Source organism: Oryzias latipes, chromosome 7 (genome assembly GCF_053564925.1).
Source record: "Oryzias latipes strain Hd-rR chromosome 7, Olatipes_Hd-rR_3.1".
NCBI classification, from domain to species: Eukaryota; Metazoa; Chordata; class Actinopteri; order Beloniformes; family Adrianichthyidae; genus Oryzias; species Oryzias latipes.
The window spans coordinates 23,951,774-23,969,305 of record NC_136243.1 but is presented as its reverse complement, the minus strand read 5'-3'; the positions used below and the strand labels follow the sequence as shown (position 1 = coordinate 23,969,305).

Here is a 17,532-nt window from a genome sequence, read left to right as displayed (position 1 = left end):
TTGGTTGCTTCTGCTTAAAAGGTGCTATACAAATAATAAATTGAAGAGTAAAGGCTCTTTCCAAAAAGTCCAATTAGCTGTCTGCCTGTTCTCCACATTTGACCCACCCCCCCCCTGGAGGGACGGGTCCTGCGCTCGGAAACCATGTGGTTTAACCCCGTAATGCTGAGCGTCAAGCAGGGAGGCGTTGGGTCCTATTGTTTGACTTCAGCACGAGTTACCTGTGGATTTGAACTCATGACTTTACAGTTTCAGAGCAGACGCTCTAACACAAGGCCACTGCTTAAAAGTATGGATATTAATAAGAAATGTATTCACTTTCATAATTCCATTCAAACGCTTTAGAATGTATATATTCTACTGTTTGATTATTTTTAAATAAATTGATTAAACCCACAAATCCAGGATTACTTAAAATCAGGATACAGTACTGTGGAAAAATCATTTTACTTCTCTATTTTTACAAAAAGACAGACGGATTATGATCAAAACATACATTGTAATGTAGAGGCGCTTTACCTTTTGTGTCAAAGTTACTTCTCACTTTTTTTTTCTTATGTCTCTAAGGAAAAATGCTTTTTTTAACCTTTAACTTTGACCAAAAACTCGTGTAGACCTTAAAACCTTAAAAAAATGTTAACTTTTATTCTCTTGAGGGTTTCCTAGGCAACCACAAACCTAATTTTAGGAACAATTCTTTTGTTATGGAAAAAAAAATGTTAACCAAATTTGAAATGAACACCTATTCCAAAATGAGTACAGTAATCCAAAAAGGTATTTTCTGGTTGGACAAGTTCACATTACGAGTGAATGGAGGCTGACCAACTTGTGAGGCCACCTAGTGGTAACTAGATGAACTGAGTTGAGCTCAAATCCCCTTTTCTTTGATCCACATGCTTGTGAAACAGCTTAACTCACTGTAAATGATGGACACACAAGTCTGAGACTAAGGACATATTTAAAATGCATTTTATTTTCCTTTCCGAGAAACAAAAGCAGACAAATAAGATGAAGGGGGAAAGGAAAGCGGGAAACCAGTATATAAAGAGATGCAACCTCTGAAGTCCTGAAAAAAATCTGTACAATTTGAAAGAATATTCTTACAAAACATGCCACATACAATAAAAATGGTCATATTTATTCATTTCCCCTAAAAGTATCTCTGCTGTACAGATGCAACATCTTTCTAAAAAGCTAAGGTTAAAAAAAACCTTCAATTTGAGCAAAACTTTTTCTCTTTTTTTTTCTCTCTTTTTTATTAAATTAGAAGATATGCAGAGAACTTAAATTAAAGATTCGGCGAAGTTTAAATTATTCACGCTAAAATCCAGTGAGCATCATAAGGTCTTGTCCCGGTCTTCCTTCGACATAGAAACTTATCAAAAAAAATATAGAAGTTTGGATCCAGATCTACCACTTTAGAGAAGTTCTCCGTAATAATATGAGTGCAATTCATTACCAGGTTAAGTATAGGATTAACTTGAAGTATTACATAATAACATATATTAGGCCAAGTAACCATTTCACAAGGTTTACCAACACGTTCACCTCTATAGGGAAGATATCAAGAAAGCAAACCACTAACGATATTGTCGGGATTTTTCCAATGAAGACTATAGTAATCCAATTGTGACAGATTAAGGGACACGTTTTGGTAATCGACAAGCAGTAGCATAAATAAAACCAAAAAATAAACACAAAACAATATTACATAAATACAAATGCTATGCACCATTGTACTGCCTTTTATGCAAGAAGTGAATTTTTTTTCTTCGTTTTTTTTAAATGTCTAATCCACAACTCCCCACAGACGGTTCGGTAATCCCCTTGGCGTTTTGTCATGGTTGAGATTTTTTTTTCCTCATATCCATTTCAACAGACTTTTCTCTGAGAGCTTATAGCAAAAAACACTAATAGAAAAACAGGTAAATGCAAAACACTCTGGTTCATATACATAAAGATATTAGTTTGCCATTTTACATATATTTATATTTATGTACAGTTTGTTAAAATGGTATCCAGTGGTTGGTTTTTTTTTTCCCTCCAATTTTTTGAATTTGATTACAAAGGGGTTGGGGGGGGGGGTTGGATAATGAGTCTCCTAATGCATATACTATATTTACAGTTTGTACAACTTTGCATTTTTATTCATGTGAGGTCATAGGTTAGGGGAAGAAGGAATCAAAGTAGTTTGGGAGGTTGGAGTCGAAGTAATGCTCCCTTTAAAGATTTCTGTTTGTTTTTTTTCCATCTTTGCACAAGAAATAAAACAAATGCCCTTTTATTTTCCGAGAAGTCTTTACCTGCCATCAGCTCAGCCTTGTTCAGACAGTACCAGCACTAGAAAAAAAGCTCACTAGAGGGGAAGTAGGCTGGATTTTGGCAGAAGACCCACTACAATAAAGAGAAACAACAGTCTATTAAATAATACAGAGGAAGATGCATGATCAAAGGTTGTGGAAAAGAGTTAGGGGGTTTAAAAACATGGGGACAGTAGTCGTGCATCCACTGGCTCCATTTCAACAAGTGAATGTATAAAGCAAGCATCTAAAGGGTACTTGGTTCATTTTTATTCTTCATAATCCTCATTCATCAAAGACCATATCTGGTCTTGGAACCGTTGGTTTAGATCTTACAGTCTAAAGAAACTCAAAGCTGGATGTTATTGTGCTTTCACACAGTGTGATTTTGAGATGCAGAAGAGAAAAGAAAAACCTAAAAAAAAAAAGAAAACATCGATATCCAGGATGTTGGGCATGAATGATGACCTGTAAGCGTCTGATTGTGATTTTCATGCAGTCTCTTATCAAAACGGTCATATATTTCCTCTGTATAAATAATTCATGTATAATAATTATGCGGCTCATTATTGTAAATCAAACTCAGCATAGAGTAGAGAGCAAACCTGCTGCTTTAGATTCCCTGCTTGTCCGAGAGGGCTAAGCCCGTTTAAAAAAACAAAAAACAAACAAAAAAATAAAAGCTCCCGCCCCCTACAGAGCAATTCCACAGTAGCAGTTAGGATTTTATACAAAGCAGTCATTTCCCGCTAATCAGTGAGGTAGACCGGGTCAAGCTAACCCACCTTAGGACTCCAGCATCTGAAGCCACAGATGAATACCTTTGTGATTTTCTTTTTTCTTTTTTACCTTTCGTCTCGTGTTTCTTTCCATCAATCACACACAGTTCTTATACAAAGCCACATCAAGATTGTCTTGCCAGCCAATATCTGTGTTGTCGTCAATGAAGGAAAGTGCTTTTTCTGGGAGGTGGTGGAAGGAGAGGGGCGGGGGGCGTGTGACGGAACAGGAAATAGGTCCGACTCCAAACATAAACAGCATTCTGAGTTCATTCTTAGTATTTTAACATGGCTTTTTGTCGAAGCTCCAGGCGAGCTCTGCACACACACAGATTGCAGAGGGTGGGATTATTTGGTAGATGTTGAGAATGGTGGAACAACCACTGCAAGCTCACCCACAGTAAAAACAGTCACGGGGGACGGGGAGGAGGAGGAGGAGCGGGGTTGGCTGAGAAAACAAGTTCATCCCACCATCGAGCTGCTATTGATGTAAGGTGGTTTAACTGATTAATGCTCTTCAAACCTTTGGCTACAGGTGTCAACACTTTAGTCTTCAACAGCAGAGGATAGCCTTCCTCCACGTCTTTCAAAACAGCTTATTCACTGGCTATGTAGGATTCAAAGGCTTTGGCGCAGGACTGTTCCGGGACCGGCGAGGGACAAATCCGCCATCAGCCGGTTAGTTCATCCACTTCCGACAGTTCCAGGCGCCGCAGTGGCAAGGGATCTTGTGCTGATCGTCCTCAAAATCAAACTGGTAGTCATACGTCAGCTGAAAGAAGGAAAACCAGTTACCAACGGGCGTGATCACATGAACAAATCCAAAATGCTTTGAGGTGTACCGCACCTCTTCGCCCTTGGGGATCCTTCTGCTGGAAATGATGATGATCTTGTCTTCTTTGTCAAATGTTACCACCTCAGCGACACAGTTGGGGGCGCAGGAGTGGTTGACGTAGCTGGGAAAAAGGAGGAAAGTCAGGAAAGGTAGTTGTAACCAGGGAAACACTTGTGAACCAACACTTACCGAGCTGGACCTCCTGTGAGAGTGGCATCAATCACCTGCTCGTTGTTGATGCGGAACATGTAGATCCCCCGGTTCTAAGCAGATAAAAGTCAAAGTTTGTGTCAAACCTTTTAAGTGCAAGTTTCTAGATGTTTTGCAGGTTTTTTTTTGGCAATGAACCCTGTAAGGTTTTCCCTTTGTGCAGGACTCACCTGCAATTCGTAGATCTTCTCTCGCCGATTGGCCACCTCGTTGCGTATGACGGTGCCGATGTACTCTATGACCATCGTATGCTTCTCCAGATCCTTGGCCGCGTACAGCCCCAGGCCCTGGATGCGGGAGCGAGCCAGATACACGTTGTTCTTCCACTCGGTCTTCAGACGGCGGTACTGGGAGGACTTGGAGTGAACAAACTGCTTGCTGTACGGTGTGTTGAGCTCTCCGGTGAAGGTGCTCTGGTAGGCCTTTGACACACTCGTGCTGTTTAGAGTGTGAGGCCTTGAGACAAGCAGAAGAGAATCTGAACTAGGACCCTGAAGAGCTACAAAAATGTTAAAAACAGAACTTTGCAGAGACAAGTTATGTCTAAATTGTTTCAGTATTCAGTAGGGATGCAGGGAGAAATCAATTTAGCGACATTTGGCGATATTTGTATCTATTTTAAATATTTTGTTGTGGAAATCAGACAATGTTGACTCTTATCGATACACACTCCTACTATTCAGTCCTTAGAGCACTATATAGTCTGTTTATCGTTTTGTCGGGGAGTCTGAATCTACAAGTCCAAAATCCAGTACAAGTCTTTGCAAAAAACTCGTCTGCATCGATGCACACTAGATTAGGGAATGTAGACCACAATGCATTGCATGTCACTTAAAAATAAATAAATAACATTATTTTTTAGAAATCATTATGAGAGTTTATCATCAGAACATAAATAGTCTTGGTAAAAGGTTTATATTTATAAGGTTTTTACTTCGGGAAAATCGCTGATGTTATATTTGCTGTTAAAAAAAAAAAAAAAAAAGTAGTGAGCATGGTGTCCGAAGTGCTTTCAAATCCAGGGCACTAGATAGTCTTTTAGGGGTTAGGGATTGAAATGAGTGGTAATCTACCCAACAGTGCACAGCTAACCACTTAGATTTTTAACAATAACTATAAACATTTTAAATACATTTTTAATAATTCTTTTAAAAGAAACAACAAACTCATTAAATGTATGTTTTTTTTTTAAAACTGGACTGTGTTTCTGCATCATCAATCAATGTTTCCTGCACAGAATGCTTTTAGTTTGCCAGTTCCCTTCATCTCTGCCTGTGATCAGATTTTTGTTCTCATTCTATAAAACTGGACGTATTTTTCGTCAAAGGGTTGAAATGATAAGAGAAAAGTGTGAAAATGTCCGTGTTTGTCTGAGAAAAGTGTATAAAGATGGGGTTTACAGCTTTAAAAACATCAATAATCCTCCTTCTTTGAACTACAATATTCACAAGTTATCTGCCAAAAGCTCCCACAGGGATTTTTCTGGGCTCGGTGATAAAGGAGGCTTTTACCTCTTGCACTGTGTGGAGACCTTGGGCTCGGAGCGAGCGCAGCCAGTGGGGTTTATCATGAGAGGGAGCTCCATCAAGGGATGTCGGCCGTATCGAAACTGGTAGCTTTGGCAGTTCTCCACTCCTGGCAACTGAAAGGCCAAAGAACGCGGCTCAGGTTAGTTTTTCCGATTCCTCTGATTGATTGTTAGATGTTCCGTTTCCTTTAGATGAACCAACAAGGACAGGTTCTTACAGACTCAGTGATCCGCATGACAGCGTGAATAGTGAGGCCAAACATCTCCTCTCCCTTCAGGTTTTCGGTGAAGAGCTTCAGCATGGATGAATCAGTACGGAGTTTAGCCACCTGCTGCACAATCCGCTCCCAAATCCCTTAAGATAACAGTAAAACAAAACAAAGAAGTGGTTAATGAAGAGCGGCTTTGAGACACGCTGCAGATGACCGTTGAAAGATAAGCGCTCTTACCATCTGGAGAAGCGTCTCGATAGTGCAGATCCTCCATGCCGTGCTCCAGAACGCGAACCTCAAACAGGGGGCGGCCATCATCCTCGCTGATGCGGCAGCGGTAGCGGCACCGCTTGTTGGGTACACGCGTGCTCCAGTAGATACGCGTGGCCTCGTAGCCAACGGGGAAGATGGCGGTGGCCGAGTGGAAGTTGGCCATTTGGGAGGGCAGCAACTGGCCAACGGCGTGGAAGATAAGACCGCCCACGCGGAACAGGTGTATCCGGTCACCCCTCTGCAGGATGCTGGCAATCTGCTTCACCTCGTCACGCTCAATGTAAACACGGCGCAAAACGGCAAACGTACTGAGTTCATCCTCACTGGGGCCCTTCAGCTTATGCTGCGTGCACAACATGGTCTTGTCCTTGAAGAACATGCACCGCGCTCGAATGGCACACGCAAAGTGGTAGACATTTGGACAGCGCAACCGATTACAGCTGTTGGTGGCACCGGTTTTCTGGCAGTAGGCGCAAAGAGTCCGCAGTCCGCGACGCAGAGCCACTTCCACGTTAATCAGCGCGCCCCCTTGAGTCTCATACACCTCTGTGGACCACAAAGCACAGTTGAGATGCACCCACAGATCCACGTCGATGTTCAGCAGACGTGCGGGCCCGTCTGTGGACCCGTCCCCTTCCTCGTGGCAGAAGCAGCATTTGCGCTTGTCCCGGGGCAGCCTGTCCGGTCGAAGGGTGATGCGCAGGCGTTCCATCAGCTCAGACACCTCTCGGCTGCTCTCCTTCTTTGATCCACCCTTTCGGATTGAGAGGACGATCTGGAGACGCTTCCAGCGGATCCCCTTCCATCTCTTCATCTTAGATTGAACCATTTCTTCATCGGGGGAGAGAGGCCTCTGCTGCTTAACAGCCCTAGGGGAAGACTCCATGATAATGGGAGAATCTTTAGGGGGTTGGGAGGACTCAGTGACAGAGTCCTCCTCCTTGATGCTGAGAGTTGGAAGATCTTCAGTAGACGCAGAAGGATCTGAATGTGCAGCGGCAGCTGTTGGTTCAGGAACCAACTCCTGAGCAGGAACATCACCTTCTGCGGTATTAGCACATCTAGCATTTTCTCCAGAAGTAGCAACTTCCTGATCAGGGTCAATTTTAGTCTTGATAGTGACAGGACTCAGGAACGCCGGGCAGGGAGGTGTCACGTTTTTGGAAGACTCAGCTTCACTCTCCTTTGCATGCAAGGATGGGGGAGGTTGAGGAGGCAGTGGGGACGGAGGTGGTGATTCCTCCACAGGTATAACAGGAAGGTGGCGTACGTCCAGATCGTTTACTTTGGTTGTGTAACAATGCTGAACTGGTTTGTCGTCTGTCTCCTGGAATTCCTAAGAAACACAAGATTATTTGCTCACAAATGATTTAAGGAAGAAAAAACACAAATAGATAAACAGATTCAAACAGGAAAGTACTAACCCGTTTAACAAGAGCCAAAATGTCTACTTGTTTCTTCAACGTGCAGCCCGGCAACGAAACATCAAACTGCCTCAGCCACTCATCCTGATTGGATGCAGCGTCGTCCTTTGAGCACAAAGCCCCTGGAAACCATGGCAACATTAAAATGAGCTTTGATGTATGGACTAATCGCTCACGGTTGGTCATAGCATAAAACACATTTAGCTTTGAAACAACAAGTTTAACACTGAAAAACTTCATATATGAATGACATTCTTGTCATTTGGTCTTTAAACGCCCACCTGACTGATCAGGTCCTTTTCCGGAACCGTCCACTGCAGACATATCGGTGTTTTGTGAAGGAAAGGTGATGTCATAGGAACCCGGCATCCTTATGTTAAGCAGCTGGGCCATTGCCATCATTACATTGTTAAGTTTCTGTGGAGGAAACAAGTGCGGAGATTAAAAAAAAAAAGTGCAGATGAAGTATAAGATTGAACAAAGCAGTCATTAAAGTGTGGCTCGTACCTTGGCTGCAGCAGAGGACATTGTAAAGGTGACAGACACTTCGTTGCTTGATGACTTTTCCCAGTTGTTGGACGTGGAAACCGCCCTCCCATCAGGATCAGTCTGCTTCTCAGGAAATGCTGTGCAAAAACATAAATAAAAATGTTGGTAAGAGTTAACTTGAAAGAAATTGTGACAGGTAAAATTGAACTTCTTCAACTCCCACCCTTCATGACATATTAACACAATGATAGTTATTACGCCACCTGTCACTTTGGATGCTGCAGAAATACCTGGGATGGCGGTGCGCGGTATGAGGGGTATAATTGGAGAAATTGCTCTGTCAGTTTCCTCCTCCTTAGGCTCTCGCAGGTGAGGAAAACGGGGCGTTTCATCTCCCACGTTACTCTCAGGGGACGATGCTGGGATGATGCTTTCTGGAGCATCTTCATCATCGCTCTCCATCCTGTTAAATAATTAATTCCCCTCATTTACAACCACTGTATCCACACATACTTCAATTTTTTGGCAATTTAAACCCACCTGATGTCTTCACTGTGGTTGTGAGGTGGGGTGGGCAGGGCTGCTAGGATATCCACACTCTTCACCTCCTCTGTAACAGATTCCGCAGAGAAATTGATTTAACAGGAATGAAGGAACCCGCAGAAAAGCAGCAGGTTAACACACTGCAACAGAATCGAAGATTTACCCAGAGGCTCTTTGGCCGTCTCTGTGTCTTTCTGGCCCTCAGAATGTTCCTCCCCTGGAATCCCTCCATTCAGCAGCTTGTGCTGAACGGATGGTGGTGGAGTAGGTGGCAGAGAAGACGGGGGCGTTGGAGGGTTGCTAAGGTTACTCTGTAAAAGTACAAACCGTTCAGAACTTTTTACACCGTTGCAGACTTGGATTGCAAAACTCAACACCCATCCTACATGTGCAGTTTCAATGTACCTTAGTGAGTAACTGAGAATAGTAGTCTGGTATGTTCTCTAGCACTGCATTTCCAAATGATCCTTTGAGCTGGACTTTGCCATTAGCCGGGCTACTTCCAAACGGGGCAAACACATCCAGGCTGGCAGTGATTGACGGCTCCATCAAAGGCAGTAAAGAGAGGCCCTGGAAGATGACGTTTTTTCAGGTTTAAAAGGAAGAATTGTGTAGCAAAAAGGCAGATAATAAAATAAGAAAATGTGTATCTAGATGAAATTGTGGCACTAAAAACAGACACATTGACTTTTTTACCTGTTTGATTTGTTTTATTAGGGTTTCAGCGTTTTTCCCAACCTCGTCTTTCTTGCTCTTCTTCCGTGAGATCGGCACTCCGTTTGCCTTATTTGTGCGCTTTGGTTTTTGCACAGGAGGTCTTTTTGTTATAGACTGTAAATCCTGTAGAAGTTAAGAAGACGAAATGCTTTATAACTAAAACCATTACAAGATTAGTTCAAAAAAACATTGAAAAATATACCTTTACCTCCATATTGCGTGGAGTCCCTTGCAGTTTTTGTTCAAGCATTGCCAGTTTGCTGTTGATGTGACCATTGATCTCGCTGTGGATGCCCTCGGAGGGCCTCGGAGCGCCAAGCTGAATATTTTTAGTTTTTAGGAGCTTTTGTAGAAGTTGCTGTCCTGTCTCTGATCTAAGCCCTTGGCTTTCGGGGTTATTAGCCAGGTTTGCAGATGTAATGGAGCTAGTGTTGTTCTCTGAAGCACCCACTTCACAGGCTGCCTCTCTCTTTATGGCTCCAGGACTGGCCTCTGCTGCTCCGTCACACTGAACTTCTCTTGGTTCTTGTTTTATGTTCTGAACCGTCAGTTGACACAGCTCTGCTTGCGTTTGGCCGTCTGTGACTTGATGCAACTGTTGCTGAAGATTCGGGCCTTTCTCTAACCCATTAGGAATGAGTGAGGCGGTCTTAGAAGCTTCACTGCCTGATAGCAAAGTTTCTGTTTTCAGTGGCGGGCAATCAAATGGCGTCCTGGACTCGGGTGACCTCAGTGGGGAGGCCTTGACTTGGCTGTATGGACTTCCCCTTCCAGCTCCAGACGGTGAAGAAACGTGAGATGAATGAGGAGAAGATGGGTGGACTGGGCTCATGCCAAAAGGAACTCTCGGAGAATATGCGTGAGATGGAGAGCCCTGCATGCGCCCTCCAGCAGCTGCCATTAGTGTTTGTTGTTTGTTTTGGTTGGGAGTGGGTGAAGGCATGGCTTGATTAAAAGAGTGCCGTTGTGGATCCCCGGGAGAGTTGGCTAATGCGGTACGTGGAGAAGCTGAACTCATCATCCAGCTTTGGTCCATAGGAGAACGGGGTACCTGCTCTCTCATGTGTTGTTGCATCATCTCCCCTGTTGGTGGGGGCTTCTGGACAGGGACCATCATCTCCTGCTGCATTTGAGGAGTAGCATTAGGCTGCTGGCCAAACATGCCCGGTGCTTGCTGACTTACCGCTGCTCCTGGCGGCACCGCGCCTCCATATGGCATGTGACGTCCTTCCATGCCCATCATCTGCTGCCCAACCGGAGGTCCTTGTGGTCTCATCTGACCTGGCTGGCCTGGATTCACTGACATTCTAAGCATCTGACCCTGATGGAGGTGCCTCTGAGCAATGATGGCCTGTAAGTGCTGGAGCTGTTGGGGTTGAGGAAGGTTGCGGAGCTGAGGATTCTGAGCAATAATGGCCTGGATGTTGATGGGGGTTCGAATCTGTCCTGGTGGAACCATGGGCCTCTGCATCATCATCCCCTGCTGCTGAGCTCTCATCATGCCCATCATTGCCTGTTGCTTCTGCTGGGCCATGAGGGCTTGCTGCTGTGGATTAAGGCCCATTGGGGCAGACTGTGGCTGGCTGGGATGACTCTGACCCATAACCTGCTGCTGCATGGTGGAGCCATGTGACTGCTCTGCAGCATTTTGAACGCTTTTCTGTTGAGCAATGAAATCAGCTGGTTTGCCTTCTTCTTTTATGGTCATCAGAGCAGGTTTGTCAGCACTAAGGGAAGCCTGTCTCTGCTGAGTCAGGGGAACTTGATACAGCTGTTCCTGAGACACAGCCATATGCACGTTTCCAGACATTCCTGTCTGCTGCTCGTGAACAGACTGGGGGTTAGGCTGGTGATGCTGGGTAATGTGCACCTGGCTTTGATGTTGCTGCTGACCCAAACCAGGCAGGTTCTCATTTAAAGAGGCTTGTTGAGACATCTGAATGGGAGTGGATGGTCCACTGTGCTGCGGGGTTCTTGCCTCAGGACTGAGGATGCCACCTTCCTTGGATCCAGAGCTTTGACTTTCAGAGGAACCGTGCTGCTGGGGAGTGTTGCTTCCAGCCGCCGGCGGGGAGCCGATCTGTGGGGTGGAGGGTTTGGAGAGCCCCTCTTGCTCTTGACTGGACTGACCGATCATCTGTGCGGGGTGGCTTTGCTGGGACATTTGCTGCTGTTGAAGAGGGGTCAGGTTGTTTGCAACATTCTGTTGCTGCTGAGATGCCAGCATGCGTTGGGCTAGAATGTTCTGCTGCTGAGGAGTCAGATGAGCCCGGGGTCCCCTGAGCCCGGGCTGATGGGGAGGACCCACCATACCCTGCTGCGCCATCATCAACTGAGGTCTGAGCTGCTGTGCTGAGTGATTCCCCATGACACCTCTCTGGGGCGCCATTGGGACTTGAGAATGGTTGTTAAGCTGGCCTCCAACAAGGTTCTGTTGTGTTGGAGTCCCAGACTGACTCGACACGATTCCTTGCTGGACCTGCACCATGCTTTGCTGATTAGTCTGATTAGCAAGCATTCCTTGCTGACAGTTAGCCTGTTGTTGAACCATAAGTTGATTTCCCATCATAGCAGACTGTGGCTGGGTGATTAAACCAGCCTGCTGGTTAGGGTGTTGAACCTGCTGTGGCATCGGCTGCTGACCCATCATCGCCTGCTGCTGTTGCTGGAGCTTTGCCATCTGCATCCGATGCTGAAGCTGTCTTTCTTGAAGAATCCTGGGATCTGCACCTTGGATTCCAGGTGCTTGTGGGAAGAAGCCTGGTGGAGCTCCAGGACCTGGTACCCTGGGAACGTTGGTTCCCAGAGCAGCAGGATGCTGAGGCTGTGCTCCTCCAATAAAGGGCTGTCCTTGTGGCATTCTCAAAGGCACTCCACCTTGGGCCATCATACCAGGATGCTGGCCCATTACTGGAGTCCCCTGCTGGCCCATCACCATCTGACCCGGCATTTTTGGAAACATGTGAGGCGGGCCGCCTTGAGCAGAATGACCCGGAGTAAGAAGACCAGAGCCTTGTTGATGTTGCTGCTGCTTACTTCTGTACTCTGCAATGAGATTGGTGTGCTCCTTCTGCTGCTTCCGCACCTGAAACAAATCATTACAATTATTTTTATTGACATGTCAGATGCAGGGCGTTGCAAAACAAGGATTCGACAGCTGCTCTTAAATGTTTACACACCTGATCAAGTTGTTTCTGAATTTTGCTTTGCTCTTCTGTGACCAACTTTAGTTTTTCTGCGTCTGCTTCAGCAAACTCCCTTCCAGCTTTCTTAGCGGTGCGCTGCTTGGCACACAGGGCCTTCCGGGACTTTCTGTGAACTCCAATCTGCTCTTCCAAAATCTTCAGCTGCATTTGGAGTAACTGCTGAGTATGAAGGAGCCATTCCTCATATTGGTGCTGTTCTGCTTCATCTGACACGGACAAAGAAGAATATTAGATCACCTTCAAAAGAATAACGGGCGTAACACATTTCCAACTTAGTCGGGTATTAGAAAAAACCTACTGATTATTCCTTGCACAAACTGAGGAGGATTAGGTCTTGACTGGGAAGGATCGCTTGCTTCTCCATCCTAAAAACCAATAGAGCACACTTTAATCCATTGGCGATCATTTTCATTAACAATGGTTTTAAAAACCAGTTTCATACCTTTGATGGTCCAGCTGCACCCTGAGCTGGATCTGTACCAGGACCAGAAGCCAGCCTCTGAGCAAGCAGGGAAACCTGTTGCCTGAGGAACAAGAAAGAAATGGATTCAAATCTACAGGTTAAGTAATAAAATTCTACGGTGAATTTGATTGTGAAGCATTTTCTTACTAATTCTAAACAGAAAAACACAAACACGGTGCGCATTTACAAAGAAATACCTGTTAATTCCAGGCGTTACAACCATCGGATCCTGGGTCAGCACTCTCTTTATACCCTTAAGCGCCACCATCTTAGCCTTGGCAATTGGATCCATGATATCATCACCAAATTTGTCCAGATCTGTAACAAAAAAACAGATTTACTGGTCAAAGTGAGAAGAAAAAAGCATCACAAACAGTACTGATTGTAGGAACGGCTGCTGTTTTTACCTTTATCAGGGAAAAAACTGTTCACCAAAGGTGACTGTTTGACCACTGCCTGCGGTTGATGAGCAAGGCCTGCATGGATCCCAGGCTGTGCTGCTCTCATCATGGCCTGCTGTGGAGCCATAGGCATGTGAGCCTGAGGCCCAATTCCAGGAGCCATGAACCTCTGCTGATGATGCTGTTGCTGCAACATGTTTGGAGCTCGAGGAGCCAGTCCCGGCTGTGCCATCAGCCCCTGCGGTGGAGGACGATGTTGGTGCTGCAGCATTAGTTGCCCAGGTACTTGTGGGTTTGGGTGTTGACTGGAGATGCCAGGAAAATGGGAAGCCATTCCTCCATGATGAAGGGAGCTCAACTGTTGTTGTTTCTGTTGTTCTTTCTTCTCGTGCTCCAAAAGATCTTGTATTAGAAGAGGCAATTCCCCCTCTAAAGAGCTCTCAACCTTTGCCAAATCTACTGCTGGAGAACCCTGGCCTCCAACATCTGGCAGTCCCAGTGGATCGTCACAAATATCTCCATGTGAGGCACCAGCAGGAAAAGAATCCCGTTGGCCTGGCAAGGGATATGGAACTCCACCTAATCGAACAGAGCCGAGAGAGGCGGACTGCTGTTCTGCTTGTGGTGTTTTGGACGTTGGTGTGGTCCTGCCAAGGAGCACCGACACAGCATTTCCCATTTCATCCTTGACCATAGTCTGTGCAGGCTGAAGCTGAGGGGTCAAACCTCTCCCCTCTGTCTTGATCTTGGACATATTTGACATTGGTTTGGTTAAAGACTTCCCCTGCCCCTGCTCGACCTTGACCTCCAGCTTCACATGGGTAGGTCCAGACAAAGATGAAGGTGCTTCACTTTCTGCTTCCACCAGCCTTAGCTGGTCTGAGAACGCATCTTTAGGGTCACCTTGGTCCAACGCGGGGTCAGTGTAAGCAAGCAGGTCAAACTCGTCACTGTTAAGCAAGTCGTCTAAATGTGGGTCATTGGTTTCAAGATTGCCCAGATTACCCAAGTCGTCATCTCCTTTATCAGGATCCAGGTCGAGGGCCAGATCATCCTCATCTTCCACACCCTCATCCCCAGCAGCCTCCCCCAGCCCCTCAAGATCCGGCTCCGGTAACTCCTCGCTGCTCTGTACAGCTGCAGGCTGGTGCTGTGGCCCTAAGCCTGTCCGTGCAAGTGGATGCTGCTCGGCACCAGCTGCGCTCGAGTTGGAAGAAGTGGCATGATGCTGAAAGTGAGGCTGTTGCGACACAATACCAGCAGACTGCTGAGGCAGCAAGACTGGCAGACCACCCTGCGGCATTTCCAGCTTGGAGCCACCACCTCCCTCTGTTTGAATGCCACCAGCTTGGGCTATGGGGTGTTGCTGAACATACGCTGCATTCATCTCTTGTTGTGGGATAAAGAGACGTTGTCTTGGCTGAGGTCCACGGGGTATGAACTGTGGACGCAAAGGTAGTCTTTGTGCATTGTGCCTCAGCTCGATGAACTGTGGTGGGGGACCTTGACCCAATGGCTGTATGGTCTCGCCGTGTCCTGGCATCATGGAATGAGGGTTACCCATGCCTTCTACCCCCTGGATGTTAACACCTGGGTTGAGATTATGCCTTACAGCCATCGAGTCCATGCCAGGCTGAGGAAACCTCCTTTGACCAGGAGTCTGGCCTTGCCATTGAGGATGGAATGGTGGACGAGGAAACATGCCTTGAGGTCTTGTAGGGCCCTGTTGCCTGAAAATAAAATTTAAAAAAAACACACGTTTAATACACTAAAATATTGTCTTCAGATGTTTACTTTGTGCTAGACGAGTCGTTAAATCACACAAACATTGGTGAAAGAAAGCGTATACCTCAGGGCAGCAGGATCCATAGCAGCAGGTGTGGTCACCAGTGGTGGACGAATGAGCTTTTCATCCATACCTTCTATAGGCATTGGCATTTTCCCCGTAGCAGAAGTCTGACCTCCAGAAGCAGCAGCAGGAGCACGATCCTAGAGGAAAAAAGAAAACAAACCTGTTAATTCCTTGGTTATTTAGCTGTCCCTTATTGTCTGGGGGGCAAACATGCAGCTAGTGTGGTGTAGACACTGGTTAAGCTAAACATTTATTCAGAAATTACATATGTGCCACTTACACAACTTTCTCCTCAAAGTTACATTAAGAAGAATGGTGTTGTCGCTGATGTGATGTTGGTATTTTAGGTTTGCAAATATCCTTCAAACAGTGACATGAAATTGAATGAACTGTAAAGCTGCATTGCTGCACATATACCTGTGGATAAGGTGGTGGCGCTCTGTGGGTCTTCTCTTGCCCAAAGGATCCCATTTCTCCTCCAGACCAGCCAGGTGAGGTGTTTCCAGCAGCAGCAGCAGCAGCAGAAACCGCTGCGGCCTCCCGCTCTTGTCTCATGGAGTTTTTCTGCATTTGTTGCCTGATAATGAATTCCCGAAGTTTCTGGCGCTAAAAAGCACACAAAGCAGTAATTACAAAAACACATCAGATCTGTATTATCAAAAGCTTTAGCCACGTTAGACAGCTATACCTGTTTGTGTTTCTCCAGCTCTGGTGGGCTGAGTCCCACTAATGAAGGGTCCTGTGCTGGAGACATATCTGGCATTTCTTGAGAGACTGGCTGCTGAGCAGAGTCAGGGGGATTGACAGATAGATCTTGAGATCCAGAAGAGGGCGCCCTAGAGCTGTGAGTGTCCACTCCTAATGTGACCTGAGGTTGTGGAGACTGACCCTGTGTCGTCTGCACCTGCTGCTGGGTAATCTGGAAGTTGCCTGCAGTGGGGCTGCGACTGAAAGCTGGGGGGGCTGACGGTTTCCCAGAGAGGGGATCTCCAGTGGAAGTGTTGGCAGAGTTCGATGAAGGTGGTTGGTGGGGATGAGGTGAGGTTTTGTAACTTCCAGCTCCTTCTTGAGTCTGAGACGGTGTGCGAGGAGGTTTGTGAATGGAAGTAAAAGGATCTGTGGACTGCGGCCTCGACGGTGGCTGAGAACAAGGGTCCGGGGAGTGAAAACGAGGGGTGGCAGGAGATCTGGCATGGTAACCATCATTGGACATGCCACCAGGGGTGTGGGGGGACTGGGAATTGCTCCTGGACTGTGGACTTGAGGGAACTCTGGCACCACCAAGATCCTGTTGAGCTGCTGGGTGTCTTTGGGGCCCAATTGAACAGTTATCAGCAGACTGCGGTCTGGGTGATGGAGCGTGAAGGTCAGAGAGATTGTGGGAGGGGGACTGTCTATAGCCCTCAGAATGACTTGGGGAAGCTCCAGGATGAAGTGGCCCACTTTCCCCTTGATGCATTCTCGGTGTCATAGGAGCCTTGAATAAACCATCCCCAGACTCCAGACCTCCAGCTGGAGAATCAGAGGAAAGCTCGGGTCTTCCAGCAGCAGAAGAGTGTGGAGAAAGTACACTCAACTCAGCCCTGTAGGGTCCTGTACTTGCAGGTGAAGACGGTACAGCAGATGGAGATGAAGATGAAGCAAACTCTGCCTGACCTATTCCCTGCTGGGTTCTGAAACAGTCTCCATAGTGGGTATTTTGAGATGGTGAGAAAATGGGTAAATCCACAACTCCAGGAGCTCTTGCATGGTGACTCTCATGAGGTCCTATGGACTCCTGAGAGCCTTGCTGTGATTGCTGCTGCAGCTGGGATCGGAAGTAGGGGTCAACCTGCTGAGCCCGTCTTGGGGTTCCAGGAGTTCCTGGTTGCATTTCAAAAGAGCCAACACTAGCTGACCGTCCCTGAGGAGGACCCTGAGGGCCACATGCAGAATAACCTGAGGAAGAAGCCTGTAAGGGGCTGGCCCCAGCATGAGAGAATGGTGTGGATGGATATGAGTGAGAATGGGGTGACTGAGGAGGAAGTTTGGCCAAGGGATCAGCCCGAATTTCAGCTGATAACGGGGTCTTACTAGGTCCATCTGAGAAAAAGACAGAGGATGATCCCGAATCTGGAGGAAAAGGAAACGGGCTCTCTGCAGAGCTGGGCTGGGAAGAAACAGATGCACATCCAGAAGGCGGAGGGATCTGGAGATGCAAGTTGGGGCGTTCTCCCTTTGTACGGCCTGGCTCTGTCTTGATCGGCCTGCAGACCTGACTTTCTGCCTGCTGTTTAAAAGAAAGAAGAAAACATCAACCA

The 17,532-nt window shown here is 46.4% G+C and overlaps 1 protein-coding gene across 5 annotated transcripts in view; it reads right to left on the bottom strand.

Annotated features, from left to right (window-relative positions):
• Positions 1-953: 953 nt before the first annotated feature.
• kmt2d (lysine (K)-specific methyltransferase 2D) overlaps positions 954-17,532 on the bottom strand; it is a 29,629-nt gene continuing 13,050 nt past the window's right edge. For all 5 annotated transcript variants that reach the window (XM_011477091.4, XM_078950624.1, XM_020704649.3 and 2 more), the window contains 24 exons: positions 15,921-17,501; positions 15,650-15,838; positions 15,230-15,369; positions 13,387-15,110; positions 13,177-13,297; positions 12,959-13,040; positions 12,815-12,881; positions 12,490-12,722; positions 9,519-12,395; positions 9,290-9,433; positions 8,999-9,163; positions 8,757-8,904; positions 8,591-8,660; positions 8,341-8,513; positions 8,069-8,187; positions 7,843-7,978; positions 7,562-7,683; positions 6,102-7,473; positions 5,871-6,007; positions 5,636-5,766; positions 4,295-4,580; positions 4,104-4,177; positions 3,927-4,035; positions 954-3,851 (listed from right to left, as the gene is read on the bottom strand). In XM_011477091.4, coding sequence (XP_011475393.1) covers positions 3,759-3,851; positions 3,927-4,035; positions 4,104-4,177; positions 4,295-4,580; positions 5,636-5,766; positions 5,871-6,007; positions 6,102-7,473; positions 7,562-7,683; positions 7,843-7,978; positions 8,069-8,187; positions 8,341-8,513; positions 8,591-8,660; positions 8,757-8,904; positions 8,999-9,163; positions 9,290-9,433; positions 9,519-12,395; positions 12,490-12,722; positions 12,815-12,881; positions 12,959-13,040; positions 13,177-13,297; positions 13,387-15,110; positions 15,230-15,369; positions 15,650-15,838; positions 15,921-17,501 — 10,293 coding nt within the window. In that variant the 3' untranslated portion in view covers positions 954-3,758. The remainder of the gene's footprint in view (positions 3,852-3,926; positions 4,036-4,103; positions 4,178-4,294; positions 4,581-5,635; positions 5,767-5,870; positions 6,008-6,101; positions 7,474-7,561; positions 7,684-7,842; positions 7,979-8,068; positions 8,188-8,340; positions 8,514-8,590; positions 8,661-8,756; positions 8,905-8,998; positions 9,164-9,289; positions 9,434-9,518; positions 12,396-12,489; positions 12,723-12,814; positions 12,882-12,958; positions 13,041-13,176; positions 13,298-13,386; positions 15,111-15,229; positions 15,370-15,649; positions 15,839-15,920; positions 17,502-17,532) is intronic.